The sequence below is a fragment of the Henckelia pumila genome, chromosome 2 (genome assembly GCF_033568475.1).
Source record: "Henckelia pumila isolate YLH828 chromosome 2, ASM3356847v2, whole genome shotgun sequence".
In the NCBI taxonomy this organism is placed as follows: domain Eukaryota; kingdom Viridiplantae; phylum Streptophyta; class Magnoliopsida; order Lamiales; family Gesneriaceae; genus Henckelia; species Henckelia pumila.
The window spans coordinates 1,269,054-1,288,191 of NC_133121.1; the positions used below are offsets into that span (position 1 = coordinate 1,269,054).

General features: G+C 32.5%; 1 protein-coding gene across 1 annotated transcript; it reads right to left on the bottom strand.

Annotated features, from left to right (window-relative positions):
- Positions 1-584: 584 nt before the first annotated feature.
- On the bottom strand, positions 585-4,372 carry LOC140884491 (protein NRT1/ PTR FAMILY 4.3-like). The gene is made up of 5 exons (XM_073291265.1): positions 4,133-4,372; positions 3,364-3,581; positions 2,576-3,022; positions 1,930-2,078; positions 585-1,534 (listed from the first exon to the last, which is right to left on the bottom strand). The coding sequence occupies exons 1-5, from the start codon at positions 4,257-4,259 to the stop codon at positions 622-624; spliced, it is 1,854 nt and encodes a 617-aa protein (XP_073147366.1). The 5' UTR covers positions 4,260-4,372; the 3' UTR covers positions 585-621.
- Positions 4,373-19,138: the final 14,766 nt, after the last annotated feature.

Consider the following 19,138-nt stretch of genomic DNA (forward strand, 5'->3'; position numbering starts at 1 on the left):
TCAAGCAACAAAAAGTACAGACACATACTTATTGGCTACCTGGCTAGGGCCTCCACTTAATTTCCCTCACATTTCCTGTCACTAAGGGAACTAGCTACACAATGATGCAATAAGGCAAAATCAAATGAATCTTAATTTGGATGTAGATCATGTTAATTCCTTCATTTTTTTTTTCAAAATTTATTTTTTTGGCCTTCTCAAAGGTTCTTGAGAACCCTTAAAAGTGGCATGCATCTCTTGCGCACTAGAAAGTTAAAAGTATATAATAATTCTGAACAATAAATAACTAGCTAGAGAAAAAAGATTGCTTTCGACCCGCCATGAAATAAACAAGTAAAATATGTTGAATCGAATAAGAAAATTAAAAAGTTCAACACGTACATATAATTAGATAAGAAAGTTTATATATATTAATGCCATTTTCTATACACATTATGCAATGCCATCACCATACACATATATCCTAGCTACATACATGACATTATTTTTTCCTCCCAATTCTCTACTATCTTAATTAATTACTAGTACAACAATACTGATCAAGAGAAACAATAAAGGGAATTACAAAATAAGCATATATATATATATGTATGTATATATAATAATATACATATATATAGATCATACAACATCATTCAATGGATATACATTATCATCTCCACCAATATTTTTTGGATTATTATTGGAACCATTCTGATGATCATATTGCGACAAGAATAATATCCCAGATTGACCAGACTGATTTTTCGAATACCATGTTGCCCAAAAAAGATAGTGGAAAAAGTTGATGAAACTTAGCCCCGCAAGAAACCAATAGAACAAGTCCAATCTATCTTTATTCAGATCATTGTCACTCAGCCATCCCGAACCAGAACCCGAACCACGTGAAGTCACCTTATTCACAAGCGAAACCAATATCGAACTCAAGTAAAATCCGAACGAATACGAGCAATAAGTTATAGCCGTCAAGAAAGTTTGCATCCCTTTGAGTGATTGTTTGTAGAAGAACTCCACCAGCCCCACCGCGGTAAACATCTCCGATATCCCGAATATCAGAAACTGAGGCGCAATCCAGAATATAGATAACGTTTTATCCGAGTCCCTTAATCTCTTGTTCTCCATAAGGGCAGCTGACACCATGGAAAAAGTGGCGAAAAACAGGCCGAACCCTATTCTTTGAAGAGGGGTGATCCCGGATTCGTGGCCGGTGATTTTACGGGCGAAAGGGACGAAGAATGTGTCGTAGAGAGGGACGATGAAGATCAGCATGATGTAAGGAATGGCTTGGAGGGAGGCTGGAGGGATGTGGAAAGATTTTGTTATTTGAGTGTTCATTTTGCTTCCTTGTTGAACTGAGAATGTTTGCAGTTGTGCTAAGATTGTGTTGAAAACTATCGTGCATGCAAATATTGGGATCACCGAGATTAGTATTTTCACTTGCTCTACTTGGTTTACGCTACAAAGTCTCCATGCACTTTCTTTCTTGTTGTTGTTTGAATCTTGAATAATTTTTATGCACGCCTTGTTCAAGAATCTGCAAATTATATAAATTAAAATAAAATAAATGTTGATATGTATAAGGAAATATTATTATTAACTATTATATGTTATTGTTATGGAAAGTCATTTTTTTATCAAAATGGAGAGAAAGGAAGCAGACTAAAAAAGGAGGAAAAACCCACTATCCAAAAAGGAAACATCAATCATATGCTTTAAATCAAATCGTGTAATACTACCTCGATTCCAGATAATGTTTAATTATTATATAAAACCGAGAAAAAAGAATATTTCCGAATGATAATACTATGACCTTAATTAATTCCAAGCTAGCTAGTTGATTTGAGTTTTTAATTAAACTAATCGAAATTAAATATATATTTCTAATATTTATATGTAACTTCAAGAATATATATATATATATATTCTAACCTGAATCTTTGAGTGAGATGCAAATTGCCAATTATATTCTCAGAAATGGGGATGTCGCCATTTGTTAATTCCTTTGAGTGGTTTCCATGAAGCATCATGGGATCAGAGGGACATATTTGCTTTCTCTTTAAAGTTGCAGCCACAATCACCTGAAATTAATATAAAATAATTAGACAAAACAATTTTAATTAAAGGCCGGATTAATAAATTTGAGGGGATTATACGACCACCAGGTTGCCAAATCTTCCGACAAATCAGAATCTAGTATTATGATTAATTAATTAATTTGTCACGTTTAATGGTAGTAAATGGATGTTCAAAAGGAGGCACTAGGACAGACAGAAACTTATTAAATTAAAAAAAAAAAATTGAGGGGAATTTTGTTTAATTTGTTTACTAATCAATATTGCATTCATGATCAGCAGAATCAAATAGGAAAGATAACTAGAATATTAAAGCTTCTCATCTCAAATATGATAACTATTCTATTTGTGAACATAAAATAATAGGTTCAATTAGGAAGTATAAATCGAGCATGTTATATATGAGTGAAATAATAGGATATATATAGTAAAGATTAATAAAAAATTTATCCGAAATTTTTTAAGTTCGACTCAGACCGAATCGGGAACTCATGATGACTCACCTGTGCAATAGGAGTCAAGATGCTGCCCTGAGGAGGCTTGTTCCTATAAACAAGTGTTCCGCAAATCAAGCTAAGCAATCCAATGGCCATGGCTGCGGCCGAGACCCCGAATCCAATATCCATCCCGGAGTGTGTTTGGACATAAACCAGGATGGTTAAGGCTACAAGCTCACCCACAGAGAATGCAAAATAAGCAGCATTGAAGTATTTGGATAACTTCTTGGATTGGTTTGGATTATTATCTTGAATATTGAATTGGTCAGCACCATGTGCTATCATGTTAGGCTTCACACATCCACTCCCTAATGCCACCAAATAAAGTGCCATAAAGAATACAAGGGCTTTGAAGCCAGTGGCTTCTACGCAGTTTTCGGCATCGGTTAACATGTTGCATTGTGGTGGTTTGAGTTGGGGAAGATGGGCTTGCACTGATAGTAATATAAAACCCTACAAAATTTATTTCTTGTTAGAGTATTTCAAGAAGAGAATGTTTGCAGTATATATTACAATTATGCTCATGAATTTGCCATAATAACATGCATGATAAAAATTAGCAGAAAAATTGTTTATTCAAATACAACAATTTGACATAAAAAATATGTATATAATATATAGGGGAGCCTGATTATTAATTAACACATGACATTTGTGCAAAATTTGGGTGGTAATTAATTAAGAAGTAAGCAACTTAATTTATGTTAAATATTGGGAATAGTTAAAAAGGACCGGGAGACAAAAAAAAGGTATGGAGAAAAGGCGGAGAAGAAGACAATATTATTATATATTACCGAAAGTTCAACAAAGGCAAAGATGAGCATAGTCCAGAAGCAACCAAGATGTGAATCAGAAAGATAGCCACCAACAAGTGCAAGAATGAAGACTGTTCCTACGAAATTGGTGACTGTGTTTGCCGATTTCGACAGCGAAAAGTGCATCTCGTTTATCACATAGGTAATCAGATTGTTCCCAACTGCTGCTATTCCCATTATCTCAAATCCTTGAAGCCCTGCAACATTCCACATTCATCAACAAAATTCAACATCAATCATAATTCTAATATTGTAAATTAAAGTAGTACTACATTAATTAATTTATAATTTCATTCGTATATATATAGTTGATTCATTTCTTCATCCATTCCACACATTGCTATATTATATTAGAATCAATCCAACAACTTAACAAGATAACTAAGGTAGTGTTTGAGAGAGTTAACTAAGGTAGTGTTTGAGAGAGATTCGTAGAAGCACTTCTTAGCTTAACAAAAATTTGAAATATTGTAAAATTTTGTTAATGAAAAGCGGAGAAGTGCTTCCTAAAAGCTCTCCCAAACACTGCCTAAATCACTTCCAACTTTGAAAGAAACTGATCATCAAAATATGTCAGCAACGACGACAAATCAAGAAATCTGTTGCATTCAAAGGTTTCGGGGCCCCGGAAACGATCGTTCTCAGAAACCCTTTTGGCCTTTTCACAAGAAAAAAACACGCACACGCACACACGTGTGTGAGATTGTACTTGAGAAAATAATATTCCAAGATGAAGATTAAAAAAGACCTAGAACAAAGGCAGCAGCTTTCATTCCACCATGCTTATTAGGGTTTGAAGGCCTTCCTCTCCAATCAACAGTCCCTTCACATATCCTTTCTCCCTTAAACTCCTGCAACTTTCTTGTGTTCTCCATTTCTCCACACCCAAATTAAACACACACACACCGAATATAGAGTGTGAAATATGTCAGTATAATACTTCACAATTATATCTCTACAAGCTAGCTAAGCTAAGATATATATGAGATAGTTAATCTCCTTAGCTTGTTAATTTGTATACTGAAATCAAGAAAGTGGCCTCAATTTATACTAATATATCCCAAAGCCACACAGCTCCCCCCCGACAGTTGAATATTATGGCCAACTGCCAATCAAAAAATTATACACACTTCTGAGTACTCTAACGCGTGAGCAACACTTTCTATATCATAAATACATCATCATCAACTTAAGCAAACAATTTTTTTTTAAAAAAGGTATCTTAAATAAATCCCATTAATTAGAGTCAATATATATATACTTAAAAATCTTGCTGATTTGTTTAATTTCATTGGTTCTGTTGACCTTAAATTATGGTGTGTGATAGTAACAGTACTGTATAACAAAAGTTTGTCTTAATTCTGCACTATTTTTGGTTATCTATTTGATTTTGATTATAGTGCCAACCTGCCAAATCCAACTGCCACCTTAATTAAAAGATTCATTTATATCTTTAACATGCACTGAGAAGATTAATCCAAATGCGGATTGGAGAAAAACAAATCATATTATTTGTTACAAAATTACATGTGTGATGAATAGTAATCATTCGACCCATTTTTAATTAATTCAAGAGGGACTGCGTACCTTTTGACTTAAAAATGTCACACGAAGATCAGTTGACATTTGCATGTGTCCTATAATATAATATTAGTCATGCAGCTTGTTGCCATGTGAAATAGATATCAGCATTATCTCAACAACAAAATATTGGATCGAGTATGCTTAATAATTCGAATTGAGTAATATAATTATGTTTTCAAATCAAATATAAAAAGCCAAAAAAAATGTAAGATTTTAGCCTTGGTCCATTTTCGAACGTTATAATGATTTGATGTCGACATAACCAGAGACGGAGTTAGAGGGGGGCAGTGGGGGCCGTCGCCCCCCCCTCAATTTTTTTCAAATTTTTTTTTGTATATATATATCATGATATAATTAATTAAATAAACAACAATTAAAAATGAGATTTCTTTATATTTGTTAGATAAATTTATATTTTTCATTAATGCCGCTAAAATAAACTTTGATACAAAAATTCACATAATATGAATTACATTTAATTGCAAAAATATTGAAACAAATTAAATGTATTCGATGAATTAACAAATAAAAAACAGTTACATATAAATAAACATTTATATTTTTTAATTTGATTTTTTGTACAATCATCAAATTTTGAATGTATCAAGCTACTAAAATTATAATTACTATTCTAAAAAACTGAAAAATAATGTGTTAGTATGTCATGGATATATTAATTAGATTAATTTAACTATTTCAGTTTTCATAGAGCATGGATTTTTAAGTGCTAAAATTGTAATTAAACACGAGTTTATTAAATGAATTAGAAGATTTGTGTTTTAACATCTATTCATTGATATTACACTTATGCATATTTTGTTCAAAATTTCATAATAAATTTAATCACTACTTAGTTTGAAATTGTATAAAAAAATCGAGTATAATAATTTATCAAATATAATATACATGACTACATGTAAATAAAAAAAATTATATATTATTTAAATTTTTAATTTATATGTTAAATATTTTCTTTGCAGTGATTAAAATTTTAATTTTTGTATTTTAAATATTGAAAAACTTTTTTTTTTTGAAGCTAATATTGAAAAACTTTAAAATAGTTGTTTTTAACTTTTACATAATTTAATATGAAACCACATGTTTAATTTTTTATTTTAAATTTCATTATAAGAAATTCAGTTTATTTTTTGCAAAATTTAACTTTTTCTCAATGATACGAGTAAAAAATTATTTATTTATATTATTATGTATTATATATATTTTAATTTTTTTAATAATCAATAGTTATATAATACTAAATTCGCCCCCCTCACATAAAAATCCTAGCTCCGTCCCTGGACATAACATATCGATATGTGTAAGTGTCATATCAACATTATAATATAAAATTGACTAAATTTGAAAGATAATGAAATTTGACAACATATATAGACGATCAAGATCATAAAGACATAAATATATACATGATCGAAATTATAACTTTTCCGATTCAAAATAGAAATTAAGTTCACACGACGACGACCAAAAATATTTAAGCAATTTGATGAGCAGCAGTCAGAATTGGAAAAGCATGTTATAATATTTGGTCACGAGAAAAAGGAAAAAGAGAAGGATCAAATTGTCTCAATTGGGGGAAAGTTAATTTTCCACGCCCACTAAATAGTAAATACTGCGCAAGATATTTCAAATGGAAAACGCTAGAAAACTTGCCTATATATTTATTGTTTTATAAATTTATTTCATTTATTTAATTTGATATATAAAATTAGGACTTACATCCAATGTCAACGATATTAAATATCCCATTATTTATATTATATTTCGTTTTCTTTTGGGCATATATATAAAGATTAAAAATTTATTTTCTCTCAAAAACTAAAATATTTATCAAATATTTGTATTAATTGTCATGCTTTTTATTAGAATCAAACTGATCATGCGATGGCTTACTCATCATGTCATATATTGTGAAAATTAAAGAACCTATTGAATTAAAATTGTAAAAAAAAATCCAAGAAATGGATAGTTTTTGCGTAATTAATACATACATATATGTATATTATATATGTAATTGTAAAACAATTATAAATATAAATTATGTGGTGGGAACATGAACTAGCGTAATCTTGACATGTGTGACATGTTTTAGATTATAATAATTTAATCTGATGGGAAATAAAAAAAAATTCTACGTGATAGCAGAATTTGACGTTCATGGACTAGTTGAGTGGCCTTTTCATTATTTTCCAATGCCTTTCCAGCAAATAGAATTATACATTATATTATGCTCCTATACAAATCCATTTGCCCTTTCAACTGCTCTATTTTGATTAATCTAGTTTAAATTAATCTAGTTTGAAATTTAGTATTATAACTAGTCAAATTAAGTTTTATTTTCATCCGGTTATTTATTTAATTTTGTGTCATATAAATCCAGTGAATATTGTTTATTTCAAATCGATGTTATCCTATGTGTCTCATGTGATAATTAAAAAAAAAGCTATATCACATATCTAATTACATCCACCTAAGTAAAATGAAAAGCTTTTTTCTCTTGAAATTAATATTGAATATCATTTTGGTTTATTTTTTCCCTCTATTTTTGTTACATGCATGGATTTAGATGTGGAACTATCACCCTGATTTTTGGACCCTATATATTATGCTTTCATAGTCGCGTGTGTTTTGTTGCGTAGTTACTGAATGAGTGGGTGTCTTACTAGCCAACTTGTGGCTAAGGGCCTTTATGACTCTATTTGTAAACAATCTTTGTTTAATATAATTTACACTGTTTATTGGAATTTACTTTATCTTTTATCATATTGTTATGTTGTGACGTGCTATACGATGTTTAGATAAAGACCTTGAATATACTAAAGTGCATGCAAGATGTGATAGTGGATATGGATGACTATCATGAAACACATCTTGTAATCAATTGAGCCGTCCGCAATAAGGATAAGGATCGCTCAAGATTGAGACTAGCATTTGCAATGTCGAGTACTACGTTTAATTGGTATGGAACATAAAGATGTTCGAAGCATGCAAATGGATATTCATTGGATGAATGATCGAACTACCCTATTCGAACTTTCCAAGTGGTTTTCACTAATTGAGTGGAAAAGTCTGTGGTTTTGGTTGTACATCATTAGTCCTTACTACTTGAAATATCATGGAGACTCTATATGCTAGTACTGTACTTTGACTCGTTTACCGACTCTATGAGGGTCATCAGGTGTCGAGATTGGGTACAGTTACGACACATATAGAAGTCAATGCTTTGTTGTCAAGGATTCACCACACGCTTGCGAGTGTGGATATCCTATGCGATCTGAGGAGATATTAGTGTGACAAATCTCTGGCCAGAGTACATGATGTGCTTTAGGTTACTTGGTTTCCTAGTTGCACATGCGATGTCACTATTTGATCTTCAAGATGCATTGCATAGTTATCGAATCTCGAACGACTCTTGATATACCAATGGTTGTTGATTCGATCGGGATATATGGATGAAGGGACCGTACTGTACGCTAACCAAAACCCACTGGTTCTTGCAGGCACTATCAGTGATACCTAGGGAATCATGGGGCGATGTTGCTAGACGCTCTTACCATGATTCGATGGGCAAGTCGGAAATTGTTGTTCCAAGTCACAAAGGAGTTGTGGGCCCACGGCTAGCTGTATCCCTGAACCATTGAGGGTTACACAAGTAAAAGATTTTTAATCCCCGTTGAGATAATTAAATTTAATGAGTTAAATTTAGCGAATGAGAAGTAGGACTTCTTATTGATGAGTAGAGGGAGTGAGATTTCCTAAAAAGACATAGGGATGCTATTTTTGGAAACTACTGAATTCGGATTCAGAAAATTTATCTTGACTTTAAAATATACAGAAAATGTTTCTGTACACATTGGTAAAATTGGTTTAACAATTTGATTCACGATAAATTTTATATTAATTTTTGAACATGCGGGCTTTGCTTGTCAGGCTGAACTTATGACTAATTGACCCTAAGCTGTTAGCAGCCCATGTTATAAATAAGTTATTGCAGTACAGAAATTACACACAAGGAGCTCATAATTTTCGAAACCTAGAGAGCACTCTCCCTAGGTTTGGCCGCCCCCTTCTCTGTGTTCAAAAATCCAGTCTGCAAATTTCAAAATTTGCAGTCTGGTTTGACAGACCAGATCTGTTGGATTCTCTTCGTAGAAACTTCTGATAGACTTTCTAGTGCAGTTTGTCAGAGGATTTTAGAATTCTGTTCGTGGACCTGATTCAGGAGTTGATCGATCGAGTCATCACTCATCAGTTCCTGGGATATACAAGAAGAGCAGATTTATCTGTTGGAGTCCATAACCTCAAGTTGAGACTTGAGAGGTAAAATTTATTATTGTTTTATTTTACTTATTTATTTAATCGTAAGAATTTGATACCCACGATTTGGAATCGTTCCAGATCAGAAAATAAAAATTTTAAACCTTCCGCTGCTACGAGTATCAGATCTACGGATCCGAGAACGTGTTCCAACAGTTACGTGTTTGATTTTCGGACATGGAAAACAACCGTTGAATCTCGTATTAAAATTTAATGTTAGAAAAACTTATATAATTTTGAGAAAAACTATATATTTATATATATATATATATATATATATATATTTTGTTTGATAATTGAAAATGACTTTTCTTGTTGCATATTTTGTTTGATAATTGAAAATGACTTTTCTTGTTGCACCTATTATATATATACTACGATGTATGTACGTTTGAAAATTTGATTGGTGAGTGAGTCCATAGGTCCCAAACCAACAAAATTGGTTGGTGAATTTGTCCCCATACAATATATTATTTTCATCAAAGATGTAAACAGGTCAACTTCACAAGGTGGCTTACGTGTTTTCCAAATTAAAAGTGCCTAAAACAAATAGTACTGGCCAATAAGGATATTTAATCGGGAATTTTTATTTGAAGAAAGGGGGAAATTTTCCATTCTTATCCAAACAAAAATTGGCACCAGGTCCCACAACCCAATTAATTTTATAAGATTATATTATTTGTATATTAATTAATGATATATATTAACAAATGAATAAATAAATATAGATATAGAAGCTTCCATGCACCCCAAAAATATATAATAATAATAATAATAATAATAATAATAATAATAATAATAATAATAATAATAATAATTAAAAAAAATGTCTTAGTTTCATCGTATTAGGAAACATGGATTCATTCTCACCCCTAAATTAATTAAAAAGAAAAACCCATTGCGCTACATGCACGTAGCTTAATATTTTTTTTTCAAAATATTCACGCATATCAATGTGAGAAATGGAGGATATAATATTTCATGCATGGCCAATTTTGTTATTATATATATGATGTATTAACCACAGTTTGTTTGGAGATAAATCCATTCGAATGAATTTTAAATTCATAATCAATTATTTTTCCAATCATTATCCGTATATACGTAGCAGTTCAATAGAACCTGTGGCCTCACCCGTCGTATAAGTGTGACCGTGTCGCGGTAAATTAACTTTAGCGTTACGAAATATTCTTTACAAAACTGTAGGGTTTTAAATTTTGTTAATAGAATGTGTACATGATTAAATTAAACGAATATTCGGTTCGTGAACTCTAATATTGATTGATTGATATATATTCATCTTGTATGGACAAACCTGACCTGACCTGACTTGACCAGACCAATATTATTTGAGGATGAACTTCAAAACCATATATTAATCCCATACATACATTTATAATATCTTATCTAATATAATATACATATATATTATATATGTATGTATATATATATCCATGTTAATTTGATGGAACAAATTAATTAATTAACTAAAGATGTCTTGGCCAATGTAATTAATTAGCTAATCTCGATCCTCGATCGATATTATAATATCGACTTAAAAATTTTGGTGGAAAATATAATTGGACGCAAGAATGAATTGATCAGTGTCAATCAGAAATCTGTACCCCTGATGCATCGACATGACACATGGCGGTCGGTTATTGGCTGGTCGGTATATATATAGAATCATCATCAAGTGCATGACAACTTAAAACACTTAATAATCTTTGGTACATCATTTCATGCAGGGGGAGATTAATGTGCGGGAGACAAAGTGGAAACATCAATGCCTTTTCAATTTTTTACTTGTGGACCATATTCATATATAAACCTCAAAACATATATATGGCCACCAATTATATATCTCGATCCAAAATTAATTTGGAGCTAGGAAAAAAAAATTAAGGGTTGAGAGTTGTGATGTGATGCATATATATATGTTCGAATTTTTCCAATCTTGGTGGATCAACTAATCGTTATAATATATATGTCATTAATTAATGTATATTATTCTTTGCATTCGTTTTTACAAAGTTGAAACATGGGATATATTGTTAGCATATCTTGTAAATAATCTTCTTTGATTTGTTTTCTAGTCTACATATTAGATTTCTGATTTACTTTTCTTGTATTTTGTTTTTGTATTTCAAATTAGAGATTTATTTGTGCTTATATTTAAGATATCATTAAACATTACGTTATTGTAAATCTGTATTTAAATGTTTACAGGTGATCGATAATATCAAGTCACTCTTTAATTACAAACTTCTACAATAATTTGGATGTGAAAAAATAAAAGTTAGATATTTCTTAAGAAATGTTTTTTAAGGTATATCTTCATCGATTAATGAAATCTTACACTAAAGATAATATCCAAATCATGCATTCAATGGTTCGTATCTGTTGTTAATTGTGTCTATCAAACTTTGGGCTTACAAATCAGTTTGGGTTTCTTTGGTTAGTGGACTTTCTTATTAAAGGAATTGGAGTCCAGCCCAGTAAGAGGAATTAGTTGGAAGACGGTTCTCTGAGAATCAAGAAGTATAAACAACTCAGGAGTTCTTCAGTTAGACGACACAACTAATCAAAACACCCGATTAGAAAAGAATCTCAAGTTCTTTGAAAGAGGGACGAACACTAAACGAGAGGTGATCGTGATCTGGAGTAAAGAAGGCAAAGCAACAAGAAGGGATCGTGAATTGACAGAGAGTGTTCTAACTCAAGGAAGAAGGCTTGTGTTTTTTGAATCTGTAATTCCGTGTGAAAATCTCTCTTGGTGTTATGATTTGTATCAAAGGAACATACATTCTTCTAATCTTGATCAATAAAGGGTGGCTTGGATTTCCCGTGGACGTAGATCTTGTTAAAGATCGAACCACATAAATGTTCTGTGTTTTCTTACTGTCAAGTGCATGCTTGTGATCATAGATTGATATTGTGAATTGGTTTAGAATTGCATCTGGTAAATTTCATAACAACTGGCGCCGTCTGTGGGAAACGAGAAGGAGAAATCAAAACAGATGGGAAGCATGAAATTCGACATTGAGAAATTCACGGGCAGTAATGATTTTGGGCTTTGGAGAATTAAGATGCGTGCAATCTTAATTCAACAAGGTCTTCTTGAGGCCCTAGAAGGGGAGGAAGTTTTGAAAGGAGATGATAAGAAAAAGACACAAGTCATGTTAAAGGCTCAGAGTGCCATTATCCTCTATTTGGGAGACAAGCCACTCAGAGAGATATCAAAGGAAACATCTGCTGCAGGAATATGGTCCAAGCTGGAGAATCTTTACATGACTAAGTCTTTAGCTAACAGGCTGTATATGAAGCAAAGGTTATACTCATTCAAGATTACTGATGACAAGGGAATATCAGAGCAGATTGATGAATTTGTAAAAATCTTGGATGATCTTGAGAACATTGAGATCAAGTTGGAGGAGGAAGATAAGGCATTGATCCTACTAAATTCACTGCCTCAGTCCTATGAACATTTTCGAGATACTTTACTTTATGGCAGGGATCAAACTATAACCTTAGATGAAGTCCAATCTGCTGTCAAGGCTAAAGAGTTACAAAAGAAACTACAATCTAACTCACAGCCCCATGGTGAAAGTCTTATGACAAGGGGCAGACAGGAGAAAAGATTTCATAAAGGCAACAGGGGAAGATCAAGGTCCAAAAGAAAATCTAGGCCACCTTTCAAACTGAGATGTTTTATCTGTCATAAGGAGGGGCATTTCAAGAGAGATTGCCCGGACAGGAAGCACAATTCATCAGAGAAGTACAGAGAAGTTGCAGAAGCCTCATTAGTTTCAGATGCTTATGACTCTGCAGAAGCATTGACCATTTCAAGCCAAAATTCAGGAAATGAGTGGATACTTGATTCGGGGTGTTCATTTCATATGTCACCTAATCGATCATGGTTTGAAACACTTCAAGAAACTGACCAAGGAGTGGTCATACTAGGGAATGATAAATCATGCAAAGTAAAAGGAATTGGATCAATTAAACTGAGAATGTATGATGGAACAGACAGAGTGTTACAGCAGGTCAGATATGTTCCTGAGTTGAAAAGGAATCTTACATCTTTGGGAATGCTGGACTCAAATGGTTATTCTTTCAATTCAGAAAATGGAAACCTGAGGGTCTCTAAAGGGTCTCTAGTAGTAATGAAAGCAGTAAGAAGGAATTATGTATACATTCTTCTTGGAAACACTATACTGGGAGATAGTTCAGTGGTCTTAAAATCAGAAGATACTACAAATTTATGGCACTTAAGGCTCGGTCATGTCAGTGAAAGAGGATTGATTGAGCTGTCAAAACAAAATCTTCTGTGTGGTGATAACATTCAGAATCTGGACACATGTGAGTACTGCATATTGGGAAAATCCAAGAGAGTACAATTTAAAGGAGGAATCCACAGTACTTCAAGGCCTTTTGAATATGTCCACTCAGATCTGTGGGGGCCTTCAAAGACCACTACACATGGAGGTGGACGATAATTCATGTCCATTATGGATGACTATTCTAGAAGACTTTGGGTCTTTGTGCTTAAGAGCAAAGATGAGACTTATGAGAAATTCAGAGAATGGCTAACACTGATGGAGAACAAGCTGGACAGGAAGTTGAAGTACTTAAGGACTGACAATGGTCTTGAGTATTTTTCTGATAAGTTCAATAACCTGTGTAAGCAAGAAGGCATTACAAGGCATAAGACTAATCTAGGAACACCACAACAAAATGGAGTAGCTGAGCGCATGAATAGGACATTACTGGAGAGGGTCAGATGCATGCTGCTGAATGCAAATATGCCTAAGAAATTTTGGGGGGAAGCAGTTAACACAATATGCTATCTGATAAATAGGTGTCCTAATAGTGCCTTGAAGTTCAAAACACCAATGGAAATGTGGAGTGGTGTACCTGCAGATTACTCAGGTCTCAAGGTGTTTGGATGTCTTGCTTATGCACACTACAAGCAAGACAAATTGGAACCAAAGGCCCTAAGATGTATATTTGTAGGTTACCCTAAAGGGGTAAAGGGATACAAAGTCTGGAATCTTGAGTCAAAGGGGCCAAGATTCTTCCATATCAGAGATGTGGTGTTTGATGAATTAAAGATGGGTTTCAAGCAGACTATTGATACACATGAGACAACATCACCGAGAGATACAGACCTTAGAGTTGAGGTGGAGCATGATTCACATACTAAATTACTGGAAGATGGTGATCTCATAAACTCAAGAGGAGACTCACATGACAGTAAAGAAGAATCCTATCAAGAAAGAAGAGAAGACTCTTATATGCTATCCAGGGACAGAGTAAGAAGAATAATACATCCTCCTCAGAAGTTTGGCCAAGCTGATATAGTATCCTATGCTCTAAATGTAGCAGAACAGGTTGAGCATAGTGAACCTCTTTCATATCATGAAGCTGTATCATCCAATCAAAGTGTAAAGTGGAAACAAGCAATGAAAGAAGAAATCAGTGTTTTAGAAAGAAACCAGACTTGGAAGTTGGTTGACAAGCCAAAGAATCATCGGGTAATAAAGTGTAAATGGATATATAAATTGAAGGAGGAGAATCAAGGAATTAAATCAATGAGATACAAGGCTAGACTTGTGGCAAAAGGATTCACACAAGTTGAAGGGATAGACAATCATGAGATATTCTCACCAGTGGTTAAACATACTTCAATAAGGGTAATGTTAGCACTGGTGGCTCATTTGGATTTGGAATTAGAACAGCTTGATGTAACAACTGCCTTCCTTCATGGTGAGTTAGAAGAAACCATATACATGGATCAACCCGAAAGCTTTGTTGAAACTAAAAACAGTAACAAAGTATGCTTACTCAAAAGATCACTTTATGGTCTAAAACAAAGTCCAAGACAATGGTACAAACGATTTGATGATTTCATGATGACTATAAAATTCGAAAGGAGTGCTTATGACAGCTGTGTCTATTTCAAAAGAGATGGTGAAACAGTGAGGATCTTTCTTCTATTGTATGTGGATGACATGCTCATAGGTAGCATGAGCAAGAGTGAACTAAATGATCTAAAGGAGAAATTGAGATCAGAATTTGAGATAAAAGAATTGGGGAAAGCTAAGAAAATTCTTGGAATGCAAATTATCTGGGACAGAAAGGCAAAGACTTTATTCTTGAATCAAAGCTCTTATATTAACAAAGTTCTACAGAGGTTTAATATGCATAAGTCCAAAGCTTCAAGTACACCTTTGGGACAACACTTTAAACTCTCAGCAGAACAGTCCCCCAATACTCCAGAAGAAAGAAAAGAAATGGAAGGAACACCATATGCAAGTGCTGTGGGGAGCATAATGTATGGAATGGTATGCTCTCGGCCTGACCTTGCTTTTGCTCTGAGTGTAGTTACAAGGTTTATGGAAGATCCAGGAAAGGAACATTGGGAAGCTCTAAAGTGGATTTTGAGATACTTAAGAGGATGCTCAAATCTTGGACTATTGTTTGAAAGACAAACATCAGATAAACATCCTATTATGGGGTATGTAGACTCAGACTTTGGTGGAAATCTTGACTCCAGAAATTCAATCACAGGGATAGTTTTCACTGTGTTTGGAACAGCAATAAGCTGGAAAGCTTCACTTTAATCTGTAGTAGCTCTGTCCACAACAGATGCAGAATATATAGCTCTTACCGAAGGAATCAAAGAGGCTATATGGCTTAAAGGAATCATGAAAGAGTTTGGTATTGCACAAGACAAGGTGGAGGTACATTGTGACAACCAATCTGCTATTCACCTTACAAAGCATCAAAATTTCCATGAGAGATGCAAGCATATTGATGTGAAACTCCACTTCATTAGGGACATCATATCTAAGGGTGAGGTAGTAGTGGAAAAGATATCTACTCTTGAGAATCTGGCAGATATGATGACTAAAGCAGTTCCATATGAGAAATTCAAACATTGTCTTGATTTGATCAAGGCTGTGGTGAGGAACTAAGTCTCTTGACAGAGGAAGGAAGCCAGCCACAACTTTGATTGACAAGGTGGAGATTGTTGTTAATTGTGTCTATCAAACTTTGGGCTTACAAATCAGTTTGGGTTTCTTTGGTTAGTGGACTTTCTTATTAAAGGAATTGGAGTCCAGCCCAGTAAGAGGAATTAGTTGGAAGACGGTTCTCTGAGAATCCAGAAGTATAAACAACTTAGGAGTTCTTCAGTTAGACGACACAACTAATCAAAACACCCGATTAGAAAAGAAGCTCAAGTTCTTTGAAAGAGGGACGAACACCAAACGAGAGGTGATCGTGATCTGGAGTAAAGAAGGCAAAGCAACAAGAAGGGATCGTGAATTGACAGAGAGTGTTCTAACTCAAGGAAGAAGGCTTGTGTTTTTTGAATCTGTAATTCCGTGTGAAAATCTCTCTTGGTGTTATGATTTGTATCAAAGGAACATACATTCTTCTAATCTTGATCAATAAAGGGTGGCTTGGATTTCCCGTGGACGTAGATCTTGTTAAAGATCGAACCACATAAATGTTCTGTGTTTTCTTACTGTCAAGTGCATGCTTGTGATCATAGATTGATATTGTGAATTGGTTTAGAATTGCATCTGGTAGATTTCATAACAGTATCTTTACACATATACGTAATTAATGATATATTGTTGACGTGACAAATCATGAGACATTAGATCTATCATTATAGTAATACTGATCATAAGATAAATTGAACTCTACCATCTTCGTCATGCACGTTAAAAAAAACTACAAGAAATGATCAAGATATATATACATGTTTGGTATTTTGGTTTGAGCTGTTTTGTTTAATAAGGTCTGGTGGTTCAGTACTCTTCTTACAAATGGAGAGATAAATGCTAGCTAGCTAGAGAACAGTTCCCAAGATGAGTTTAATTAATTTGAGGTAATATTATATATCTCCTAGAACCAAGGAGGCTAGGCTACAATTAATTAACAAGATATAGGAAGGGATTTATTTATTTATTTAGGGCATACCATATATAAAAGGAAATTTGAAGTTCAAACTTCGATTTGATAAATTAACAGTACTCTAAAACGCGAAATTAGATAAATTAGTCGATCGACCCCTTATTATTCTCTTGGATTCCAAATCACCATAATTATTTACTCAAAAAATTAACCCTCGATAGATTTTGAAGTTGGGATGCAGCACTAAATTAATGAAAGAAAATTTCATGCATTACATGGAAAATGTCAAAAAAGATATAAGTAGGTAAGCTAGCACTGAAAAAATGTAAGATCCCTTTTGGGTTCCTTTTGGTTTTTGGGTCCTTTCCCACTAATTTCTCAGATTCGTGTCTTCAACTACGCCATGCATTATGCCCTTGCCACTTTATCAGCTTCCATCATTACTATTTACCAAGGGTTTTGACTTATATATTAACTGCATATTATTATGTTTTTAATTAATTTTAAATATTAATCGATATTATTGGATATATATTATATAATTAGCAAAATATAACAAGCACGTGTTGTATATATGTGTATAAATTGATGTTTTATAAATATATTTTTGATGCAGTATTTTTTATGTGAAAATATTAGAAGCTACATTAGTTTCAAGAATTTTTCTGAATATTTTTAAAAATTTTTGATAATAAATTAGAATAATATTATTTAAACGTACAATTAGCATTTTGCAATCAGTTAGAGGATATAATTATTTTGTGACCATTCTATTCTTCTTACCCAGTGCATGCAATCTAAGTATTATAATATAATATTTTCTTTAAAAATACATATTTTTTAAAATTAAAAATATTTTTCTGTCTTTGGATCTTGCCAGCCCTCTTGGAAAGTAGTCAGAGTGCATTCAGCATTGGGAGTCATTTTTCAAACATATAATTTCAATTATTTGAATATATGATCGATGTTAACGTTGTCTGAGAATTAAAATCACTAGAAATAAATTAATGATGTATTGGACATTAGTATTGACTTTGAAATTAAATATATAATAAGAACACACTAGCTATATATATATATATATATATATATATATATATATATATATATATATGACTATAATATAACCTTATCTTGTGGAAAACATGCCAACTTTTGTATATTTAAAGTTATTTAAATTAATAATTAAGTATATATTTGGTCCTCAAATATATATATATATATACACATCTTAGCGATCGAGACATGTGGTACATGTGTAACATAATAAAAAAACCTACGCGAATAAAAAAAATTGTGGAAGATGAAAAATAAAGAAATATATAAGTTGAAAAAATCGTATTGATGTCATATTGATGGAAAAAAATCAATTAATATAAATATCTCAAACTTGAGATAGTAAATATATATAATGTAGATATATATAGTAAGATATACACACACGTATGTGGGCTTCTTCCTTTTTCACCAATCCAATTTTATATTTAATTTACTTTGTACTTAGATTTTTATTTTTTGCCGACGACTCTACCGACACGTTGATTAATTATCGCCAAGCCAGCTGAAAATTAATTAAATCCTTGAATTTTTTAAATTTTTTAATCATGATCATTATAATCAATTGATGGTGCGTTTCTACCCAATTAATTAGTGCAATCACTTGTAATTAATTCCTCCCAATTTACATCTCATTGATGTTGGGGTTTAATTATATTGCTATTGCAGAAAAAAAATATTATAGTTAATTTATTTGAATTAATTGAAATATATATATGGAATTTTGGATGCCAATTTATTAGTTATCTGAAATATTTTTACATTTTTTTATTATAATAACTAAATTTGAAAGCCTTTTAAAACTAAATTAGATGTCGATGTATGTAAAAACTTCAAACATCTAATGTTA